The sequence below is a fragment of the Antechinus flavipes genome, chromosome 4 (assembly GCF_016432865.1).
Source record: "Antechinus flavipes isolate AdamAnt ecotype Samford, QLD, Australia chromosome 4, AdamAnt_v2, whole genome shotgun sequence".
NCBI lineage: Eukaryota > Metazoa > Chordata > Mammalia > Dasyuromorphia > Dasyuridae > Antechinus > Antechinus flavipes.
The window spans coordinates 161,254,233-161,277,584 of NC_067401.1; the positions used below are offsets into that span (position 1 = coordinate 161,254,233).

Here is a 23,352-nt window from a genome sequence, read left to right on the forward strand (position 1 = left end):
GAACTGGCTGGTGAGCCTAGCCCAAGTCAACAATATTTATTAAAATCTTACTTTCTGGGGGCAGCTAGGTGGCACAGTGATTAGAAGACCAGCCTTGAAGTCAGGTGGACCTGAGTCCACCCCAATTGCCTCAGTAAAAAAAAAAAAAAAAAAATCTTACCTGCTATTGGAAGCCATCCCTAAAACCTCTAAATTCCAATGCCTTGCTTTTAATTCCAATGTTTTAAATAATTTTATATTTGTTTGCTTGTTGTCTTCCTCAATAGATTGTAAGCTTCTTGAGGGCAAGGGTTCCTTTTTGCTTCTTTTTTAATATCCCCAGCCTTTGACATTGTGGCTGATACCTTGTAGGCTCTTCATAAATGTTTATTGATTTGATTAAATGCTGACTGTGTGGCCTCAGATACTTAACTGTGTAACACTAGACAAGTCACTTAACAACTTATGTTCACCTTAATCCAGTAGAGCAGGAAATGGCAAGCCATTCTAGTGTCTTTACTTCAAAAAAACCGCTTGGACAGTCTTGGTATGCTGTGATCCATGGGGTCACAAGTAGTCTGACCAGACTGAATGACTGAACAAAGATTTTAGCTCCAGCAATTCACTTACAAACAAAAAATAAAGATGGTCCCTGCCCTTGTGGAGTTTACATTCTAATGAGAGAAAATACCATAAAAGGAAAATGGAAGGAGATTGCAGAATTGTCTGAAGGGTCAGGTAAAGAGTTTGGAGAAGGGTGGAAAAAGTAAGCCTTATTGACCTGAGCTCTTCCTTGGAAGAAGGAGATCTTGGTGGAGATTGATCTTGTAGGCTTTTTAAGGTAGAAGTCTGTTAGGAACGTGGGAGCTGGGAAAGGAATGAAAATCTTAGGCTTCTAAAGGGGAAAAGGCCACAGAATTCCCAGAGTTTTCCTTATGTAGTATTGTCCCATGTGAAGAAAGAGTTCAGGTAAAAGAATGAGTAAAGAGTATCTTTATATAATAAGGAAAAGCAGGATTGTCTCCTGGCACATGTCACATTGTGCAGATTTCCTCAGCTAGCAGAGCAGGTTGGTGAGTCAGAGTAAGCAGTTTCTGAAGAAGCCTAGAATCTGTTCTGTGACTTGGCCATTATCCCAGTGCCCTGGAAAGAACCAGTCAGGCTTCCTTGCCTGTCATTTCTGCTAATGCCTACAGCTGGTGCTGTTAAGAGTCATGCTGTACTCCCTCAACACCACCTTGCAAATACATACTAAACAACTTGTCAGCCAATAGACCGAATTTCTCCATTCACAGGGTTATAAATTCAGAGTTGGAAAAGACCTTAGGGATATTTTAATCCAGCTTCTTCATTTTATTATAAGAAAATCAAGCCATTTCATAGTCCATCAGTCTTGTTTGATAATCTTTATGAGATACTGTGACCAAAAATCAAACAAACAAATACAAAAATCAACAACAATAAACTAACTCCAAAACAAAAACCCAAATCCCTCACCTAGTGGCCATTCTTTTGATGATGAATCTATATTTATCTTTCTAGGTTTTACCTCAAATTATCATCATTCTCATCACTATCATTATTACTCCTCAGTGAAATGACACTTCAGGAATATGGTGCTCCCCTTTTCTTTTGCAGTATCAGAGGAACTATCAGCTTGTCTGTGAGAACGATAATAAGTCAAATCTGCAAATATTCATTAAGATTTGTTGTGTGCCAGGTACCATGCTAGGCACTAGGGAAGAAAGGCAAAGTCAAAAAAAAATGGCCTAAAATAATCCCTGCCTTCAAGAAATTCAGTCTTATGGAGAAAATTAACTCCTTCCATTTTCCATTTTCACCTCCCTTTTATGCTGTCTTTCCTTATTAGAATGTAAACTCCTCAAGGTCAAGAATCATCTTTATTTTTTGCTTATATGTGAATTGCTGAAGTTAATATAACAAACAATTCTCTCTCTCTTTCTCTCTCTCTCTCTCTCTCTCTCTCTCTCTCTCTCTCTCTCTCTCTCTCTGTATATATATATATACAGAGAGAGAGTTAGTTGAAATCGTCTCAGAGAGAAAGGAAAGACCAAGAAAGTTTCCTTAAATAAAAAACAGATTTTATATGAGACTTGAAGGAATTCAGGAAGTGATGATAAGTAGCCAGGGCTTGTTCAGTGTTGAGAAATGAGGAATGGTAAGTTAGCCAATGTCACTGTATCATAGAATACATAGAGGGGAATAAGACCTAGAAAGACTGGAAAGGTAGGAGGTTATGAAGAGCTTTAAAAGTCAACTACAAAGATTTTATGTCATTTATATTTTATATATGATCCTAAAAGAAATGGGGAACCAATGGAGTTTATTGAATGGGAGTTAACATATGATATCATAAGACTGAAGTTTAGAAAGATCATTTATTGATAATAGAAAATTTAGAAAATGAGGTGGAAAGAGACTTGAAGCTGGGAGGCCAATCAGAAAACTATTGCTGTAGTCTAAATTTGAATTAATCAAGGTGTGAACAAGGTTAGGGATAGTATTAGAGGAAAGAAGAGGGTGTATATATGAGAGATGTTAGAAAAGGTTGAAAGGATAGAAGTTCTCAACTGATTTGTCAGTTGGATATTGATGAACACCTACATTGTGAACTTGTGTTTCTGGAAGTATTATGGTACTCTTTACAGTAAGAGGTACTTAGAAAGAGGGAAGACCTTGAGGGAAAATATAATTAATTACAGTTTTTTAAACATGTTGAGCTAAAGATGTCAACATTGTGTTTGAGATGTCCAAGAGGCAGTTGGACATGTAAGATTAGATGTTGAAAGAGAGGGTTGGGTGGATAACTTTAATTTAACAAATCATCTGCACAGAGATGATAATTGAATCTGTGGGAGTTGATGAGATCATCAACCAAAATAATATAGAGAGAGAAGAGAAAAAGGTCTGGGGTAAAGCCTTGGGAGACATCCTGGATGAGATTACCAATAGAATGGTTTAGTGGGAGAAGAGAAAGTATAGGACAAAGGCTTAAGAAACGCCTGTAGTTTTTGGACATAACCTGAATGAAAATCTGATCAAGGAGACTGACAATCAGACAAATAGGAGAAAAAACAGGATAGTGCAGTGTCAAAAAAACTGGAGGAAAGAGAGTATCCTAGAGAAGAAAGTCATTGACTATCAAATGCAGCAGAGTTCAAGAAAGATGAGGATTGAAAAAGGTCATTAGATTTAGCAGTCAAGAAATTCTTGATAACTTTGAAGAAAAAAGTTTCAGTTGAATGATAAGGTCAGAAGCCAATTGCAGTTAAGAGCAAAAAGTTAAGTTAGTTAAGTTAAGAAAGCAAAAAGAAAGAGAGGAAAGACATTAAATGTAGATGGCTTTCTCAAGAAATTTAGCCACAAAAGGAAGGAGAGGTATATAGATATCAACTGCCTTGCTCTTTTTTAGCTCTGAAAATGCAAGGCTCTTCTTTGACAGAGAATCTGGATTTTTTGTTTCTTTAATTCCATCTCCTCTAAAATCTTACCCTAAGATTTTAGCTCACTAAGGGACAAGGGTGAGGTTGGCTTCTTGGCACACATCTAGATCTGTTCTACTATCTTAAAAAGCCTTTGAATAGAGGGCAAGACCTTCAGTTACCATGAGCAATTCCCTTAATTTCTTAGAGCCCAGCCTCAGCTAACATAAATAAAATTTGATCAGTTCTTCTTTCTTCCACATTTGACCCTCTATGCACTATGCCATGAAACCTCTCTGGTATAAATTATAGATAAGAAAACACCATCTCTCTAAAAGCTTTTAACAAGGTTTTTCAACAGGTGCAATTATCTGAGTTCTTCTAACAGTATAGGTCACTATGGTATTCTGAAATGCTCTTTTTTGTTCAATGACCCAAGAAGTCATTTCTTGTCTTTTATTTTTCCCCTTCAAAATTCCATGAAGTTTTGTGTAAGCTAAGCTTAGCAGCTGCTGAAAATCATCTTAGATGTGTGACACATTTGGCAGGAGGCAGCAAAGAAGAGGTTAATGGATAATTGCAGTGTATCATTCTTCATAAACACAATTATTAGGATTAATTGTTTGCATGTTTTCTTTGGCACAGTTTATTTTACTTAGATTAAGGAAAATGAATGCAGAAATGTGCACATGCATGTGGTATCAGGAAGAATATTAATAGCATGTCCAAGGACACTGACATCATAGTTGGGATGGGAATGAGGTGATAATCCCTTAGAAATGAGTAATTGAGGTGAAGCTAATGTTTTCTCAGACATTAGGAGCCACTTAAGATGCCTCACCTCCTTTTACTTAAAATTGTCCCAATTTTAGATTTAGAATTTTAATTATTTCCATTCTTTCTTACCTTCTCTTGCATCTGCAGCATTTTCTAAGGGCACTTTTTTCCCCTTGAGAAAATTGCAGACACATATTTAGTAAAGAAGCATCACTTCATTGACCCAGAGAGTTAAGGCTAGGCTTAGTGCCAACTGGAAAAAGGCTTTACCAATGTGAATCAAGAAATTGTTTCTAAGGTACCTTAGTTCCTGAAGTCTATGGAATAAGATGAATGAAACTGCCTACGATGATCCCCAAGATATACATACCAGTTGCCTCTTATTGAGAGTTCAGTATATAAAGGACATGACATTCTACCTGAGATTAATTGAACCCCATGACTAAAATTAAATCTGTGGCTGTAGGAATACAGAAGTTGCTGTTCAAGGTCAGGAGCCCAAAAATAACTTCCATTTTCTATAGGTCAACTTGTAAAAAACAATAAAATGGAATGTATAGAGCAAAATATATTTGATTTGCAAAATGTATTTGCCTCAGATGAAAAGTTCTGGCTCTTCTTATGAATTGTCTCAAGTGCTAACCTTGAAGTAGTAGTTCTTTCTATGCTTAGCTTAAGTGAGGTCACTGATCCTAAAGTCAAACCTTTGCCAGTTGCTACAGGGTTTAACAAATCTCTCTCATATTTTGTTCCTTTGTAAAGAAGACCAGGGCTTGAACCTCAGAACTTCCACTTTGTACCTGTGCAATCATGAGCTAGTAAATTCAAGTGTTTGGGCTGTGTGTGTGTGTGTGTGTGTGTGTAAATACATACATACATACATATATATATATATATATTTATATTTATAACATGAAAGAGGTAGAGGGGGTGAACTAGATGCCTTGAATTTTTTTTAAACCCTTAATTTACAATTTATTACAACTTGTTCCCCATATAATCTCATGGATGCTCAAAAAATCTAGTTCATAAAATTACTTCTTTTCTAGTCATAAGAAAACCTCATTTCTGAGACAAATTTAATTTTTTTTATTTTTTAATCTTTTTTTCAATTCCCTCTTTTCTCCCACCCTTCCCCCAACCAATAAGAAAACAAGGAAAACAAAATCTATTATTAATATGTATAGTTATACAAAACAAAGTTCCTCATTAGCCATGTTCCTTACCCCATCCAAAAAAAAAAAAAAAAAAGGAAGGAAGAAGGGGAAAACGGCATACTTTAATTCATAATTTATTTCATAATTTCTCTATCTGGAGTTGGATACCATGTTTAATAATGAGTTCTTTGGAATTGGGGTGAGTCATTATATTGTAGATGCTTTGAGTTTTAGATACTACTTGTTTATTTTATTGTTCCTCTTTGCAGACCAGTTAGTTAGGTCAGTAGCCAATTTGATATATTAAACATGGTGGCCTTTAACTAATGGAAATTTTCTCTTTTGCAGTGCTCATTTTTGCCAAAATTCTCCATCCATATAGAGACCAAGTATGAGGACAACAAAGGAAGCAACAATAGCGTGAGTAGTTTCATTTTTCTTCTTTTTTGTTGTTTTTTGACCTGACTGTATACATGCTAACTCCTGGAAGGGGCTTTGAAAAGCACATTAATCCATCTTTATTGAGTAGACCTTGAATGCCATACAGTTGGAAAAAAAGGACCAGAGTCGAGATCACAGGCAGTTTTGGCCTTAGGATCTGACCTTTAGAACAAGATTTTCTATGGATTTGCCTTCTTTTGGATTTTTTGCTAGTTATTAATTTTCCTGTGATGATTTTTGTTTCTTTGCATTTGTAACAAATTAGGCTTGTATGTCATTGCCTTTTTAGAAAGCTTTTGGGAGTTAGAGGGAAGGATGCATTCCTGAGGGAAAGAGGAAGAGCACTGGTATCTAGGACTTTTGGATTCTGTTCCTGACCCTCTCAATTATGTGAAACAAGTTAGCCAACCCAATGGGGAGAAGGGAAAAGGAAATAATTTATAGATGTTTTTATACCACGATCACTTCCCTAGAACTCACCTATATGTAAAAGCCAAATAGCTAAGGAAAACATTATTCCATATCCCATTTGATTTACACATGCAGCATTTGACACCCATCATCCACTATGCCAGGAAAATAAGACAGATCTTCACTTCTCTGGAACCAAGATTGGTGATTTCACATAATATCGATTTATTCAATCAATCAATAAATATTTATCAAGTACCTACTATGTTCCTAGTAGGATACCTTTCAGTGCTCATTTCATTTAAATAAATGTATTATTTGTTTGTATTTTCATGATTCTTTTTTTTGCTCTTCATCAGTTCATACAAGTCTTCCCAAATTTCTCTGAAATTACCTTTTCTCACACCTTACTGCATAACAATCATCACAATTTTTTTATTTATCAGAATTTGTTCAGCCATTTCCCAATAAAAGTTTCTATTTTTTACTATTTCCACTAAATTTTGTTGAGTATGTGGAACCTTTCTGTCTCTGACACCCTTAATAGTTTTTAAAATAATGGTTGGCAATGTTTTAATAAAATAATAGCATATATGGAAATTCCAGGGAATTTTTTTGGTATTTATTAACCTTAGAATTTTAAAAGTCATAGTGTAAAATATTCTATTTTCTCCAGATTGTATAAGTACACACTGTGTATACATAGCTCAGAATCTAAAGAATGAGTCTTACCTTTTGGACAGTCTTACTGTTTGAACAAAATTTGATGATGTCTTTAGTTGAAAAGGTTACTATCTACCTCCTCACAGAAAAGGGACCAAATAATGAGGTGTTAAACTAATTATAAAATGTGGCCACACCAGAGATGTTCTCTTTATGAAGTGTGAATTAGACTCTGTGAATGGGGCTCCTGAGTGAATCAGAAAGAAAACAACTCAGTAGGATAAAGAGTGGTACTTCATTCTTCTGAGTGACAGTCTCAAAGAGGATCCCAGTTCCTGATAGATCAAATAAAAGATGCTTGGAAGTGGAGAAAAGGAACCTTTATGAAGCAACAGGCAGTGGTAACTTCACAAAGAAAAGGGCCAGAATTTTGAGAGTCTCTTTTGATTGATAAGGCACAGGCTATGTTGGAAACCCTAACATGAAAATTCCCAAGGAGGTAATACTGAATCTCCTTTTTCCCCCTTAAGCTCCTTCATGGGAGTTTGAACACAGGATCCTGGACACAGTAAACTCTGATACTTTTATTTGTTGTTTTAAATGTTTATTTTGGAGTTATAAATATTATTTTTTGTTGTTTAGTCTTTTGTTGTTGTTGTATTATCTAACTCTTTGTGACCCCATTGGAGGTTTTCTTGGCAAAGATACTGGGATGGTTTGACTGAGGTAGGATTTGAATATATGTCTTCTTCACTACAGGCTTGATGCTCTAACTACTGTTCTTTCTAATTCTCTGCAGTGAGTTATTGATTACTCTAGTAGTGGGTGTCCTTGGGTTTATCGAACACTATTACAGGGGTCCTCAAACTATGGCCCATGGGCCAGATGTGGCAGCTGAGGACAATTATCCCCCTCACCCAGGGCTATGAAGTTTCTTTATTTAAAGGCCCACAAAACAAAGTTTTTGTTTTTAATTATAGTCCGGCCCTCCAACAGTCTGAGGGACAGTAAACTGGCCCCCTATTTAAAAAGTTTGAGGACCCCTGCACTATAATATAAATAGTATTTTCATTTTATTATATTAATGTAGTCCAGACATGAACAATTGCTTTTTCTTTTATTCTTTAGTCTTCCTTTATTTCTATAAAGACTATTCTTGGGTCGGCTAGATGGTGCAATGGAGAGAGCACAAGCCCTGGAGTCAGAAGAATCTGAGTTGAAATGTGGACTAATACACTTAATATTTCCTAGCTGTATGACCCTGGGAAGTCACTTCACTCAAATTGCCTTGTAAAACAAAAACAAGCAAACAAAAAAGACCATATTTTTATAAGTCCATAGAGTGTTTTAGTAGATAGATTCCTTAGGATATTATACAATCTGTAATTATTTTCAATTGAATTTTTTTTCTGTCATGTTTTTTGGATTTTATTGGTAATGTGCTAAAAGACTGATTATTTTTTAAAGTTTTATTTTATATCCTGTTGCTTTAATGAAATTATTGTTTTACTTAGTTTGCAAATGAATTTCTAGAGTTTTTGATGTAAACCATTTTATCATCTGCAAATAGCAATACTTTTTTCTTCTTTGCCCATGTTTATTCTTTTAATGATTTTGTCTTATTTTATTGAATTAGAATTTCTACTTTTTCTAGAAGCATATTTCTAGAAGCATATTAAGTAATAATGATCCTCCTTGCTTTGTCCCTGATCTTACCAGAAAGGCTTATAATATTTTTCCATGATATAAAATGTTAGCCCTTGTTTTTTAGGAAAAAAACTGTTTATCATGTTGAGATATATTTATTCCTGATTTTAAAAATAAATTTTAAAAATGTATTCCTAAAAAAATTTTATTCCTAAATTTTAAAAATTCCTAATGTTTTTTAAAAATCTTTTATTATATATCTTAATAGTAAATGTATGATTTTTATTGTTTTTAAAAGTAATATGATTTATTATATTTATAATTTTCTTAATGTTAAACAAGCCTAATATTCTTACTATAGTCTGGTCATTGTATATAATTTTAATATGTTGTGATAGTTTTTTAGCTACTATTTTATTCAACATTTTTGCATCAGTATTCATTAGAATTTATTTATTTATTTATTTTTTTGTTTTTTGTTTGAAGTTCTTGTTGTTATTTTTGTTATTGTTTTAAATCTGGATATTCTGGACTTTGGCTCTTTCATTTCTGGGTATTTTCAATTTAATTTTTTTTTTGAGATGGTGACCTGTGGATTCGACTTTTAATTTTCTTTCTTGATCTAATAGTTCTAGACAGTTCTATCATATGACTTTTTTGAAATATGTCATCCAGGTTTTCTGTTTGATAATATTTTGTAGATAGTCTTACAATTCTTAAATTTTCTTTCCTCAAAATACTATTGAATGGGACTGATTGGATGAAGTGTTTCTCAGTATTGAGTCATATGATCCCTGTTCCCAGAACTAGGACCCTGGACAGGTCATTTGATCTCTGAAGGGATGAACTGAGATACATGAAGTTGCAGGAATCCACATGACCCATGGGAGGCAGCCAACATTGGTGATTATTGGTCAAGGATGGTTATGTCCTTTTAGTCTATCCAATGAGAAGGCTCAAGTCTTTTGCTTTTAAACCCTGGACAAGCCGGGAGCTGGCCACGTTCCAGGAGCACTCCAGACAGAGTTGGGATGGCTCCCAGGTGTGTGGGCCTCTCCCTTCAGGCATTTAAAAAATGCTTTCTCTTTGTACCTAATTATGTCTCTGATTAATTAATTGGGAAGGGGGTCTTGCACACGACCTATCCCACAACACTATTTTTCCAGGTAACTTGTTTTAATTAATAGGTATCTTATATTGTCTTCTGATTTTTCAATCTTTGCTTCCCCCACTTTCTTTGAACATTTCTTGTTATCTAATGGAATCTTATCTTTAGAATCTTATATAGTACATACTATATGTATATATGTAGTTATATATGGTATACATACCATACTAGTACATATAATATATACTATTACATATTATTAGAATATTATTATCTTTAGTATATTATTTTAAAGAACCCATTCTTTGCATAAGGTTTTTTTATGGTCTAATGTTTATTATCTCCAAATGTGTTCCTCAGAAGGTAGAATTTCATTTTAGAAAATCTGTTTCCATTCTTCCATCTACTCTTGGAGCTTTTATGATCAAATCAATTTTTTCTTCTTCCTCTGAGCTTGAACTTATAGTTATGTATTTCCTCCTTTTTTTTTAATGCAATCAATATATTCAATCAGTTGCTAAGTCTCATCATTTTTACCTTTATGAGATCTCTTTTGTATATCTCCTTGTCTCTAATCATATAGCTATAATTCTGATTTGAAATCTCTTTACCCTTGCCCATTCAATTACAATAATCTTCTAAATGAAATAATTGCCTCAGGTCTCTTCCCATTCCAATCCTCCCTTTTTATAGCTGCCAAAATTATTTTCTTAAAGTGCTGGTTTGACCATATCACCCTACCCCCTACTTATTAAACTCCAGTGACTTCTCATTATCTCTGGAATCAAATTAAACTCCTCTGTTTGGCACTTAAAGGTCTTTACAACCTGGTCCCTTCCTGTCTTTTATAGTCTCCTTACAAATTACTCCCTTCATACACTCTTATGTCCAGTCAAACTGACCTCCTTGGTGTTTCTCACTCAGAAAACTCCCTTTCTCATTCCCATATCTTTTTCCCATTCTGTTATCCATGGCAGATGAGTGGCTTGGTAGAAAGAATACTAGGTCTAAAGTCAAGAAGACTCATTTTTATGAGTTTGAATAGGGCTTCAGACATTTACTAGCTGGGTAAATCACTTTACCCTGTATGTCTCAGTTTCTTCCTCTATAAAATGAGCTAGAGAAGGAAATGACAAACCACTCCAGTATCTTTGCTAAGAAAATCCCATGTGGAGTCATGAAGAATCAACATGACTGAAAACGACATAGTTCTATATAGGTATTGGAATTCCTTGTTTCCTTTAAGATTCAATTCAAATACTGCTTGCTCCAGAAGGCCTATTCTGGTCCCCATAGCTACTAATTCCTTCCCCTTTAAGGCTCTCTTCCATCTACTCTGAATTTATATATTTGCGTAAGTGTTTTTATTTTGTATTTATCTTTGATACACTGACATATATTTTATGTTTCCCATTAAAATGTGAGCTCCCTGAGGACAGGACCTTGTTTTTTGCTTTTCTTTCTTTGTATGGCTGAAGCCTAACCCAATGCCTTCTAAATAGTAAAGATTTAATAAATATTTGATTGTTTGATCCTTCTGGAATTTACCTCTTGGAAATCTCTTAACTGATGATATTTCTTTATCATATTAGGAATTTTATACTCTCTTATGTCAAATGTAAGCTTCACTTCCTGTGCTAGGACTGGGTGCAAGGGGCTGATTGTCCCTCTCTTTCACCTTCTAGAAATTGTGGCTAAACACAGGTCCCATCCTCACTGCAGTCTGGATGCCAGTACTACTATTGGGCTCCCATTCTAGATGAGTTGGCAGGGTTCTAATCATTCTTTATGTTTTCTTCTTCTATCCTGGCTTGGGTAAGATGAGTCCAGACCTGGTAACAGGACTAGCTTTGGATCCAACATGTTCCCTTTGTTTTAGACAAAAGATACACACGCATGTATGTATATAAAACTGTATATCTTCTATATACAGTTGTCTACCTAGAGGTAGCTTTGTGCCCTGATGTTGCCCTGACAGCAGGAATGCAAATGGATAACAGAAAATATACTCTGATTTCAATCATCTTGTAGATCCCTGAGGTACATATACTTGGTGCCTCGTTTTCCCCAGTTTACTTGTAATCACCTACTGAGTAATGTGATTGTTTCCTGCTGCAGCTCCAATAAGACAGGCTAAGATCTTGCTGATTTCAGGCCCTATATACCAGAAACCATGCTGGTTATAAAAATCCAAAAAGGCTCCAATCACATCTCCTGCAGTCTTCTAACTGGCTTCTTATATAGCCACAGTCTGGATGGAGGAGCTTACTCATATTTAATTTTGGTTTTATTGTGTTTTTAAATTCTGCATAGAAAGCTCTGTTTTCCACTTTCCACACAAATTAAGTCTGGTCTAACCAACTGGAAAAAATATTAAATGCTCTTGGATTGGGCGAGCAAATATAATAAAGATGACAATACTACCTAATCCATTTATTTAGCGCTATACCAGTCAGACTCCCAAAAAACTACTTTGATGACCTAGAAAAAACAACAACAAAGTTCATATGGAAAAACAAAAGGTCAAGAATTTCAGGGGAATTAATGAAAAAAAATCAAATGAAGGTGGCCTAGCTGTACCAGATCTAAAATTATATTATAAAGCAGCAGTTACTAAAACCATCTGGTATTGGCTAAGAAATAGACTAGTTGATCAATGGAATAGGTTAGCTTCAAAGGACAAAACAGCCAATAACTTTAATAATATAGTGTTTGACAAACCCAAAGATCCCAGTTTTTGGGATAAGAACGCATTATTTGACAAAAATTGCTGGGAAAATTGGAAATTAGTATGGCAGAAACTAGGCATTGACCCACACTTAACACCGTACACCAAGATAAGGTCAAAATGGGTTCATGACCTAGGCATAAAGAATGAGATTATAAATAAATTGGAAGAGCATAAGATAGCTTACCCCTCAGACCTATGGAAGAGGGAGGAATTTATGACCAAAGAAGAACTAGAGATCATTACTGACCACAAAATAGAAAATTTTGATTATATCAAATTGAAAAGTTTTTGTACAAACAAAACAATACAGACAAGATTAGAAGAGAAACAATAAACTGGGAAAACATTTTTACAGTCAAAGGTTCTGATAAAGGCCTCATTTCTAAAATGTAAAGAGAATTGACTCTAATTTATAAGAAATCAAGCCATTCTCCAATTGATAAATGGTCAAAGGATATGAACAGACAATTCTCAGATGAAGAAATTGAAACTATTTATAGACATATGAAAATATGCTCCAAATCATTATTAATCAGAGAAATGCAAATTAAGACAACTCTGAGATACCACTGCATACCTGGCAGATTGGCTAGAATGACAGGGAAAGATAATGCGGAATGTTGGAGGGGATGTGGGAAAACAGGAACACTGATACATTGTTGGTGGAATTGTGAACACATCCAGCCATTCTGGAGAGCAATTTGGAACTATGCTCAAAAAGTTATCAAACTGTGCATATCCTTTGATCCAGCAGTGTTTCTACTGGGTTTATACCCCAAAGAGATACTAAAGAAAGGAAAGGGACCTATATATGCCAAAATGTTTGTGGCAGCCCTGTTTGTAGTGGCTAGAAGCTGGAAAATGAATGGATGCCCATCAATTGGAGAATGGTTAAGTAAATTGTGGTATATGAACTTTATGGAATATTATTGTTCTGTAAGGAATGATCAGCGGGATGAATACAGAGAGGACTGGCGAGACTTACATGAACTAATGCTAAGTGAAATGAGCAGAACCAGGAGATCATTATATACCTCAACAACAATACTGTTTAAGGCTGTATTCTGATGGAAGTAGATCTCTTCGATAAAGAGAGCTAATTCAATTTCAATTGGTCAAGGATGGACAGAAGCAGCTACACCCAAAGAAAGAACACTGGGAAATGAATATAAACTGCTTGCATTTTTGTTTTTCTTCCCAGGTTATTTATACCTTCTGAATCCAATTCTCCCTGTGCAACAAGAAAACTGTTCGGTTCTGCATACATATATTGTATCTAGAATATACTGTAACCTATTTAACATGTAAAGGACTGCTTGCCATCGGGGGAGGAGGTGAAGAGAGGGAGGGGAAAAATCAGAACAGAAATGAGTGCAAGGGATTATGCTGTAAAAAATTACCCTGGCATGGGTTCTGTCAATAACAAGTTATTTAAAAAAAATAAAAGAAAACTCTGTTTTCCAACCAAATTTCATTTCTGCTGTCTACTTTACAAAATTTTATTTCTGTTTTGAACCATTCTGGGAATTGTAATTACACTTCCATGATCTCAGGGAGCCTACAGGATTCTTTTTCATTAAGTCATTTTAGTTCTTTTTCCCTCACATTAGTAAGGTTTGACCTCTCTTTGAAGTTTTACTCAATCTTCTGTTTGTCTTTCTTATCCATTCATTTATCTGCTTATAAGCTAAGTTTTTAATTTGGCTTTTTTTTCTTTTGAATTTTTGTTTTCACTTGTTCTCTTGGATTCCTATTTACTTGTGCATTCTTTGGTATTTGCCGAGTGATTCCCAATGAGTCCAGAGCATTCATTCTAGGGTGCCTTTTCCTCTATCTGTGCTCAGGGACTCAGGTAGATTTTCTGGAAAATAACCATGAATATCAATGCATTGAGCATCCATGATTCCAGAGGACTGATGATGAAATATGCTATCTCCTTTTACAGAGAAGTGATAGACTCAGAAAACAGAATGGAACAGATATGGTTTTTGGATGTGGCCTATGAAGACCAAGTTAGCACCCAGGATACCTCAGAATCATCCAGAGACAGCATAAGCAAAAGTCCTTGGTCTTTATTCTTGGTCTTTAGGGGTAGAAGTGAAGATGGATGCAGGTCCTTCCTTCTCTTCCTCTACCACCAAAGTGACCCTGGCTTGTCTTATTCCACCCCCTAATCCTTCCCACAATTCTCTATATACACCGAAAGATTGAACCTAAACAAATAGTGGGAAGGGCCATTTTCCAAGCCTATGCTAATAGAGTATTATCCAATCGGGAGTTAGCCTTAAGTGCTTGGTTGTCTGCCAATGGGGGAATTAGTTTTGCGTGACTACAAATATTTTATTACAAGTGTGTGTGTATGTGTGTGTGTGTGAGAGAGAGAGAGAGAAAGAGAGAGAGAGAGAGAGAGAGAGAGAGAAAGAGACAGACAGACAGACAGACAGACAGAGACAGAGTTTGTATGCGTGTTCTAAGTGGGGCAAAGGGATGGTGGGAAGGAAAGAAATAGATGTTTCATAAAAATTTGGTTCATAAAAAAACAGGGAAAAAAGATAACCCAGTAACTCCTGTTTGCAAAAAAAAATTGGGGAGCACCCCTAATTTTAATTATAAACTTCCTGAAAGCAGAAATAACCAATGCCCTCCTATGACATGAAAAAAACCCCAGTGCCCTCTGAATGTTAAATTTTTGTTGCAATGGGCAGAGACTTTTATTATCTTCAAAGGAAATATTTCTTAATGTCAGAACATGCCCTGGGTTAAGCAAACATGAGGAGGCCCTTTAAAATGTTTTCATTGGTACAAAGTGAGTTTGTTCATTGTGCCAGTGTACATGTGCAATATTTTTCAAATGCCCTTGTCCTTTAACATTGTGGTGCTTTGGAAAGTATGTTGGATTTAAGAGTGAAAAGAATTCTTCTACTCACTACTTGTGAGATCTTGGGCAATTCACTTAATTAAACTTCTGAGCCTGTTTCTTTATTTATAAAATGAGTTACATTAGAAGATCACCTCCAAGGTCTCTTATTGCTCTATATCTATGGCCCTATGAACTTTATTATTGCTTAATTCCAATATTTTGTGGGTTGTTTCACCCTCTCCCTTTCTGGCCTCCTTCCTGTATCCCTGTAATTTTCATTATCCAGGTGGTACTCCTGTTGAATGGAGGCAAAGGGACACATAATCAGCTGACCAGCTGAGTCTTTCAGGCTATTTTTAGGAGGAAATGTATATTTTGCATTCTCATCAGTTAAAATATCCAACAAAATCTAAAGTGTTATTATTTATTATCTTCTGTCTTTCCCATTATCCTTTGGTAGATCTTTGTTCTAAAGGCTTATAGGTTTAATTTTTTCCTACATTTAATACTGCTTTTAATTAGAAGCATCAGTTTATATACCTAGACAAGTTCCATTTACATTCAATTCTCAGTTAAACAGATTAGATTGCTTCATCAATTCAATTCAGAACATGTCATAACTGTGAGGAATATATTATTTGCCTAATAATAATGCAAAAGTAGTTTCAGTTAATCTAGACTTTACCAAGTCATGCCATTCTTTTTACCACTATCTGAAATCTTGTCCTTCTTCTAGCTGCCCATGATTTAATGAAATTGATGATGAGTATGATAAAAAGCAATAATTATATTGAAGGAAACTAGTGATGATTCTGTTGATTACTGGCTGGAAAAAATGTAAAAATTTTTTCATCCTTTTATTTCATCCTCCAAGTATCATAGGAGTAAATTAAGTTTTGTATTTTGTTACTTATGTCTCATTATTATTATTAAAATTAAATGTGGTTATGGTAGTGACTAGATATAAATACCTTCTTGATTCTCTTGGGGAAAAAAAAGACTAATATAACAATTATGACATGAGAACCTGCTAAAAAGGCAATTATGTTAACTAGTCCACAAAAGAAAAGTCTTTTAAAATTTAGAGTCATTACTTTATGTAAATATTAAAAAGGGTTTTTTAAGGGCACAATTAGCCCTAGAAAGGAAGGCTTTTTGCCAGTATTAGGTGCTATTATTTGTCTACCTTCATAAATTTAGAGTTTTGAGTGTTGGTGCTGATTATTGCCAGGGGCATTTAAAGTGGGTGGTTATTTGGGAAATGTTTATCATGGAAGCCGCTGCCACCTGATTTTTGGTTTTGGATTGGCCTGATGGGAGGCATATTCATTTTTGTTTCGTTCTCAAATAACACATGCCTTTGCAAAAGGAAATTTTTAAATGTTAATTAAAGCTAACTTATACATTTCAAAATTGATAGGCAGGAGTTATTCTCCAGTGATCATGTATTTCCTCTGTTCTCCCTAATAGGACTTTTACAATGTCTTTGTTTAAACTCCTCCAATAAAAGGACTTTTGAATGTACACATTATTAATATTATTCATATTTTCCAAGTTATACTTCATTAGGACATTATTGATTAATAAATAATAAACATTATTACTAACACAGCTGAAGTAGTCCATTCTTCAATGTTTTTCAGTCAAGTTGTTATTGTCTACTATGTCTCAAGCACTGTACTAAGCACTGAGGATATATTAAGCACCTACTATGTGCCTGGCATTACACCAAGCTAATGGGGATACAAATAAAAAAAAAAGAAATAATTCCTATTCACAAGGAGTTTGTATTTTAAAGGAGGAGACATGTTTATACATAAATATATGCAGGATAAATATAGAGTGAATTAATACAAAGTAAATAATTGCAAGGTAGTTTGAGAGTAAGAAAATTAGCAATTGGTAGAGATCAGGAGAAGCTTTGTGTAGAAGGAAGTGTTTGAGTTTCCTTTCAAAGGAAAAGAAGTATTCTCTCAAGTGGAAAAGAGGAGGTAGAACATTTCTGGCATAGGGGATGGTTAATATGAAGGTACCAAAACAGGAGATGGAGCATCATATGTGAGAAAAAGAGAAAAAACAAGTTTTATTATATTGCTGAGTGTAATGAGACAAAAGATAATCAAATTATGAAAGGCTGTAAAAGCTAAGGAGAGGTGTTTATAGTTTATTCTAGATTATATAGGAAATCTCTTCAGTGTTAGTCTTTTCTGTATTTCTTTTTTGTGGATTCTCTTAAAAGAAACATTTGGGATTTATTTGGTTTCCTGGCTTTCCTAGGTTGGAATAAAAGTGTGGAATTCTCCTTTGAGTGAATTGGACTAATGAATAGTTTCCTATGGAGTTCTGTTTTTGATTCAGAAATTTCATTCTGTTAATAGTAAAGTGAATGGATTTTCATTGTTGCTGCTTCATCTGTAAGATAGAAATCCTGAATTCTGAGTAGTTTGTCCTTTTGAAAAAGAAGGATCATAACTCAGTAGAAAGATTTGGAGTCAGAAGAGATCTGATTCTAAATACACCCTCTGACATCTTGTAGCTTCAGGACCATGGACAAAGCACTTGACCTCTGAGCCTTACCTTCGAGGATGGTGGGTATAGGTGCTTCAGGTCAAAGTTGATATTTATAAAGATCCTTATTCTCATTCCCTTTCCCTTTTTCCCATCCAAAGGACTTTATATGGCATTTTAAAGTTTGCAAAGTGCTTTGCAAATGTAAAATACTATATAAATGTTTATTATTATTATTGTGAAAGAAATTTATTCTTGGAAAAACTCTCTATTTGACAAGAACTACTCAGAAAACTGGAGATCAGTTTGACAGAAATTAGTTTTTAACTAATATCTTAGACCATATGCTACTATAAATGAGTTTTTGTGGTTTTTCCATCCCAAACCCACCTTTTGATTATTAACTTTAAATTTATTTAATATCTGAATTAATTTAGTTAATTTATGCTTGATTTTTTAGGTGATAAAGCCGGGACTCATCAATCTCAGCAAAGACTCTTGGGAATTCTCCCAATCATTCTTATTCTGTCTCCCTACCTCCCTTTCTCCTCTGTCCCCTTTCCACTGTTTGTAGATCTTTAAAAGTTGGCATTTACATAATACTTTATTCCATATTCCATAACTATATTGAAATTAATTTATAAAGTTGGAATAGTCATGAGAACTTTAGGCATCCCTGTTTTTTGGTATCTGAATTTTTTTGTCTTTTCCTTAAATGGCCTATAATTGAGGATTACAAAGAGTACTTATTTATTTTTAGATAGGCTTGCAGAGCCTTCATCTTTTATAGTCCTATTTTTAACCTTATACTGTTATGAGCAGCTGCCTGCAAAATCCCTGATTTCCTCTGATTTCCTCTAAGCATTTTCTAGGAAGGAAGGCTTGCAAACAACATCTATTACTATTGTCTTTCTCTTTGTAGTGCCAAACTGTTGAAGACATGATTAGGTAAATAAACCACTTCACTATCTGTTTTAAGATCAGAAAGGAAGAATCCATATTTCAGATATAAATCTAATTCTATTAATTTTGGGGATAGTGGAGAGTTGGTTTTACTTAGTGCCATTAGAATATTTCCTTCATTGTTTATGGTGTTGTTCTTGATCAGAGATTTTATATCAGCCCTGTATTCCATGTAGTTGGAAAAAAAGCCTTCCTTTGTGTCACTAAGACTGGAACTCTGGCATAAAAGACAATGTTATGTTCTAACGATAAGCTTCTTTTAATTTTAAAGATTGCAGTTATTACTATGATACTCTAAGCATCTGTAATTTCATCCTTTTGGACACTCCTCCATTAATAGGTCATAGCCTTTTTATAATTTAGCAGTTTGTCTTCAAGTATTGCTTGCCAAAGATTTAAGATCCCTGCATCCAACCTGGTGATGATCCTGTCTAGATTCAGCAAAGCTCATGCTCTGAAAACAAACAAAAGGCATGTTTTATAATGTTTTTTACTAGTGTCATCTGAATGAACTTGCCAATTAGAAACCATTTTCTTGGATCATGAATTGATAGTCCCTGCCTGGTTTCAATTCAGACACACTAAGGAAAAGTAGATGTGGAACGATTCCTAAGGAAAAAAACTAGCTTCAGAGTGCAAGATGATTTGTGGTAGAGAGAAGTGCTAGTCTCAAGAGAGGAATACATGTTTGTGGGCTTTGGAATGGTCCATCCAATAGAGATCTATACTTATGAAGAATTTCATGAGAACTCTACAAAGAAAGGATTATTAGTACCATTTGTGAGTTATTCTTTCCTACATAATTCACTAAATATATGCCTTGCTACCATTGTACTTAAAATTTGATTTCACTCTTCTCATGAATCTTTGTGTATTGATGAGAGTATAGTCTAGGCTTGGGGGCATGGACTAGGTTGGGGGTGTTTTTTGTTTTATGCCAATTATTTTTTGCTATTTTTTAAAATAGCATTTCCCAATTACATGCCAAGACAATTTTTTAGCATTCATTTCACATGATTTTAAATTCCATATTTTTTCATATTAGTAAATGCTAATTTAGCTTTGCTAAAAGCAAGGCTACTGATTATTAATAGGAAGAATGCTGGTGGGGACTTAGGAACTACAATATTAGGAATAGCTATCCTCAGAATTATTCCTGCAACTTAGAATAACAGTTACTTTTCTGAGAATTCAATCTGTTTCTGCAAATGTGAGTTGAGGGAATAACATATAGGAGGTGTTTTGTTTTTTTTCCCCTGAGGTAATTGGGGTTAAGTGACAGCTAGGAAGTGTTAAGTGTCTGAGATCAGATTTGAACTCAGGTCCTCCTGACTTCAAGGTTGATGCTCTATCCACTGTGCCACTTAGCCTCCCCTAGAGGTGTTATTTTTTTAAAGGACTTTTTGCTATTTTTCTAAAACATTTTTATTTTATTTTTAATGTTAATCACACAACAAGTATTATATTTAACTGTATTTCAGGCACTGCATTTAATGCTGGGGACACAAAGAAAATTTAAAAAAAAAAATCATTGCTGTCAAGCTGCTCACACCCTTAATAATGGAAAAGGCAACAAACAATATGTATACAGGGTAAATTGGAGCTATGGTTGTATTATCATCATTTGGCAAGCAAGAGATCTTTCACTATACATCATTGCATGATTTTTTTTCAAGGTCACCAGTAAATGGTAGATCCAAGACTAGTGTTATTTTCCTTCTGTAATTGTGAAGACATTTTGAGGCCTTTCTCTTTTTTCTGTGACATTCAGAATATGAGATTTTCCTATTTCATTATTATTTTTAAATTTATTTATTAAATTAAATTCATTATTCTTATTAAATAGAATTAATATGTGATTTATATCAAAATCATCTTTGCTCACTTGAGGGAGTTTTCCAGAAATTATATAGAACTGAATTTATCTTAATTTTAGTTTTTTAATTTGTGTAGATAAGTTCTCAAAGAGAGATTTTGCTCATAGAGGCCTAAGGTTCTGGGTTATATTCTTTAACACTTCCATCAAAATGCAGTCAGCTTCCAAACACAAAAATAAATAAACATTTTATTTACAGAGGGAGCAGGGGAAATAGTGGGAGAATTACACCAAATAGAAGGAATTAAACTGACTAAGTAAAAAGTGGGCTGAATAAGTTTCATAAAGGTTATTTTAGCCAACTTCAGCCTAGAGATAAGACTTATAAGTCATCTATGTGGAAAGCACTTCAACAACTTTCACTAGTAACTTTGTAATTTCCTTTTACTGTTACTGATGACTTTTCACAAGTGGTTAAAACTTGGCTTGATATCTAAAGGATGATCCCATAGACCAATTGCAATGAATTTTATGCATTTTAGTACATATCTCCCACAGCGATTTCTTATGTCTTTTGGAAGGATAATAATATCCACTATCAAGCCTTTTATGATATTCAAGGCTCAGGTGCATATAATTACCTGTCAGTATGCTTTCATCATAAATCTAGAAGGAGAAGAAACAAACAAACAAAAAAAAAAAACTTGGATTCAAATTGCTTTGAAAGAGCTCAAACTCTTCCTTTCCTGTGTCTGTTCACAGCTCCAACCAATAAAAATCTTTACCCTTCTGTTTCTTACACTTATGAATTCATTCATTCAGAATTTATTATTCCCAAATGTTTAGCCTTTTTCTACTTCTATAAAAGACCTAACTACTCTCAGGGGAGAAAATGTACTTCTCTATTATTTTAAGTTATTTTTAAAAGTAGTTTCCCATTTATTTTAAAATGATTTCTCATGTTTTAAACTAAACTTTTGTGTTATATCCAGTTACTCTCCCCCAAAAAGAATCTAGTTATTCTTGGCTCAAAGGGATGATATAGTGGACCATATGCCTACAGCACAAGGTTAGTAAAGTTAGCTCTAGGTTAATGTGGAAAGATTCAGGGATTCATCCTTTGATCTTATTAAGACCTTATAGCCTAAGTTTCTTAAGACCAAAGATTTGATCTTTTGGAAAGTGAGTTTGATTTTAAAGGTTTCTACATAGAGTCCATGATTTTCTTCTCCAAGTATTCTGTATGACCTTTGTCCTTTGACAGACAGATAATATAGAGTAGGTTAGTTAAGATGATAATACGATGCATATATATCCCAGAGTTCTTGGAGTTAATCTATCTCTTTTCTAGGGAAAGATGTGGATTGAAACAGAATAAGATTAATTTCTTTTGGGGTATGGCACTCTGGTTCTGGAGTCAGGAGGACCTGAGTTCCAATTTGTCTTTAGACACTGGGAAATACTCTTAACCCCATTGCCTTTAAGAAAAAAAAAAAAAAAAAAAAAAGGACCCATTTCCCTTCTACATGATAGCCCTTTGATATGAAGAAACATAAAGTAAAAACAAGGTAATCTTTGTGGCAAATGTCTTCTGCAGGAAGTGGTATTTAAACTGAATCTTGCTGGAAGCCAGATACTCTTTAAATACACATATACACTCACACACACACACTTACATATAATATTTTATATTTTCCCCAATCAGATTTGAGTTCCAAATTTTATCTTTCCTTTTCATAATTAAGGATAAATGGAAATAGAAACTCTTGGCCCATAGGATTATTCTTTAGAGCTGGAAGGGACCTTATAGACTATCTAGTTAAATCATTTCATTTTATAGATAAGGACACTGAGGTTCAAGTGCTTAAAGCACTTGCTATGGTCATACATTTGGTAAGTATTATTGACAGGATTTGCATTCATTTTTCTGACTATGTCTCTTAGACCTGAAACATAGAAATGGAATATTTGTTAGTGGTGGCAAGATAAAGTGAATATAGTTGAAATTAAATAGCAAAATAGGTCCTGGAAGATGAGTAGATTGAGGAATTGAGTACTTAGGGTATTTAGAGAAACATCAATATGTAAATACTCAAGCATTAGCGAAGAATTTGGGGTGAAGGGGAGTCTGAAACAAGGACAGAACTCTATGTCTTGAAGGCCAGTTGATAACAGCTGCCTGGATCTGAATTAGGTAATACATTTGAATAAAAAAACCTCAAAGTTGGAGAGTTTGCTAAGTCATATTAAGTTACATTTACTTTCTGATATTTATTGAGGAATTGTTAAGCTGTTTACAACCATTTTGTAGATCATCTGAAGATTTCAAGAACAGAATATTTCATCTTCTATACTAGCATTTAGCAAGCTAGTCAAAAATACCAAGAATTTTTTTTTGTTTGTGTATCTTCATCACCTAGCCTTCTATCTGGCACATAAAGCCTTAGTGAATGCTTGATGATTGAAGTAATTTTTATATTTAGGCATGCTAATCAAGTTATTAATAAATAGATCTTGCAAAGTTTCCCTAAGAGTTGACTTCATCAAATCACTCCCAAAAAAATAGTATCATTGATCCTTCAGAAGAGTATTATTTTCTTATCATCCACACTTATAGCTCAAATGAAATCTAAAACACTTTAAAAATTATAGAAGAATTCTAGTTAAGATGGCAAGTTTGCAGCAGAGCCCAGATGGTTCCCAAATATTTTTCTTTTGAAAGAGCTCAGGTTAAAAATCTAGAAATCCAATAAGAATCAGAAAATTTCTCGATTCAGCTCAGGGTGACCAAAAAAAAAAAAAAAAAAAAGCTGGAATTGTGTGAAAGTGACAAAGCCAGTGAGATCTC

At 34.3% G+C, this 23,352-nt stretch overlaps 1 protein-coding gene across 1 annotated transcript in view; it reads left to right on the top strand.

Moving 5' to 3' along the window:
• The window catches only part of PITPNC1 (phosphatidylinositol transfer protein cytoplasmic 1), a 361,819-nt gene that overhangs the window by 205,116 nt on the left and 133,351 nt on the right, over positions 1 to 23,352 (top strand). Inside the window, exon 5 of the mRNA XM_051995262.1 lies at positions 5,705 to 5,776. Within this exon, the coding sequence (XP_051851222.1) occupies positions 5,705 to 5,776 (72 nt within the window). The remainder of the gene's footprint in view (positions 1 to 5,704; positions 5,777 to 23,352) is intronic.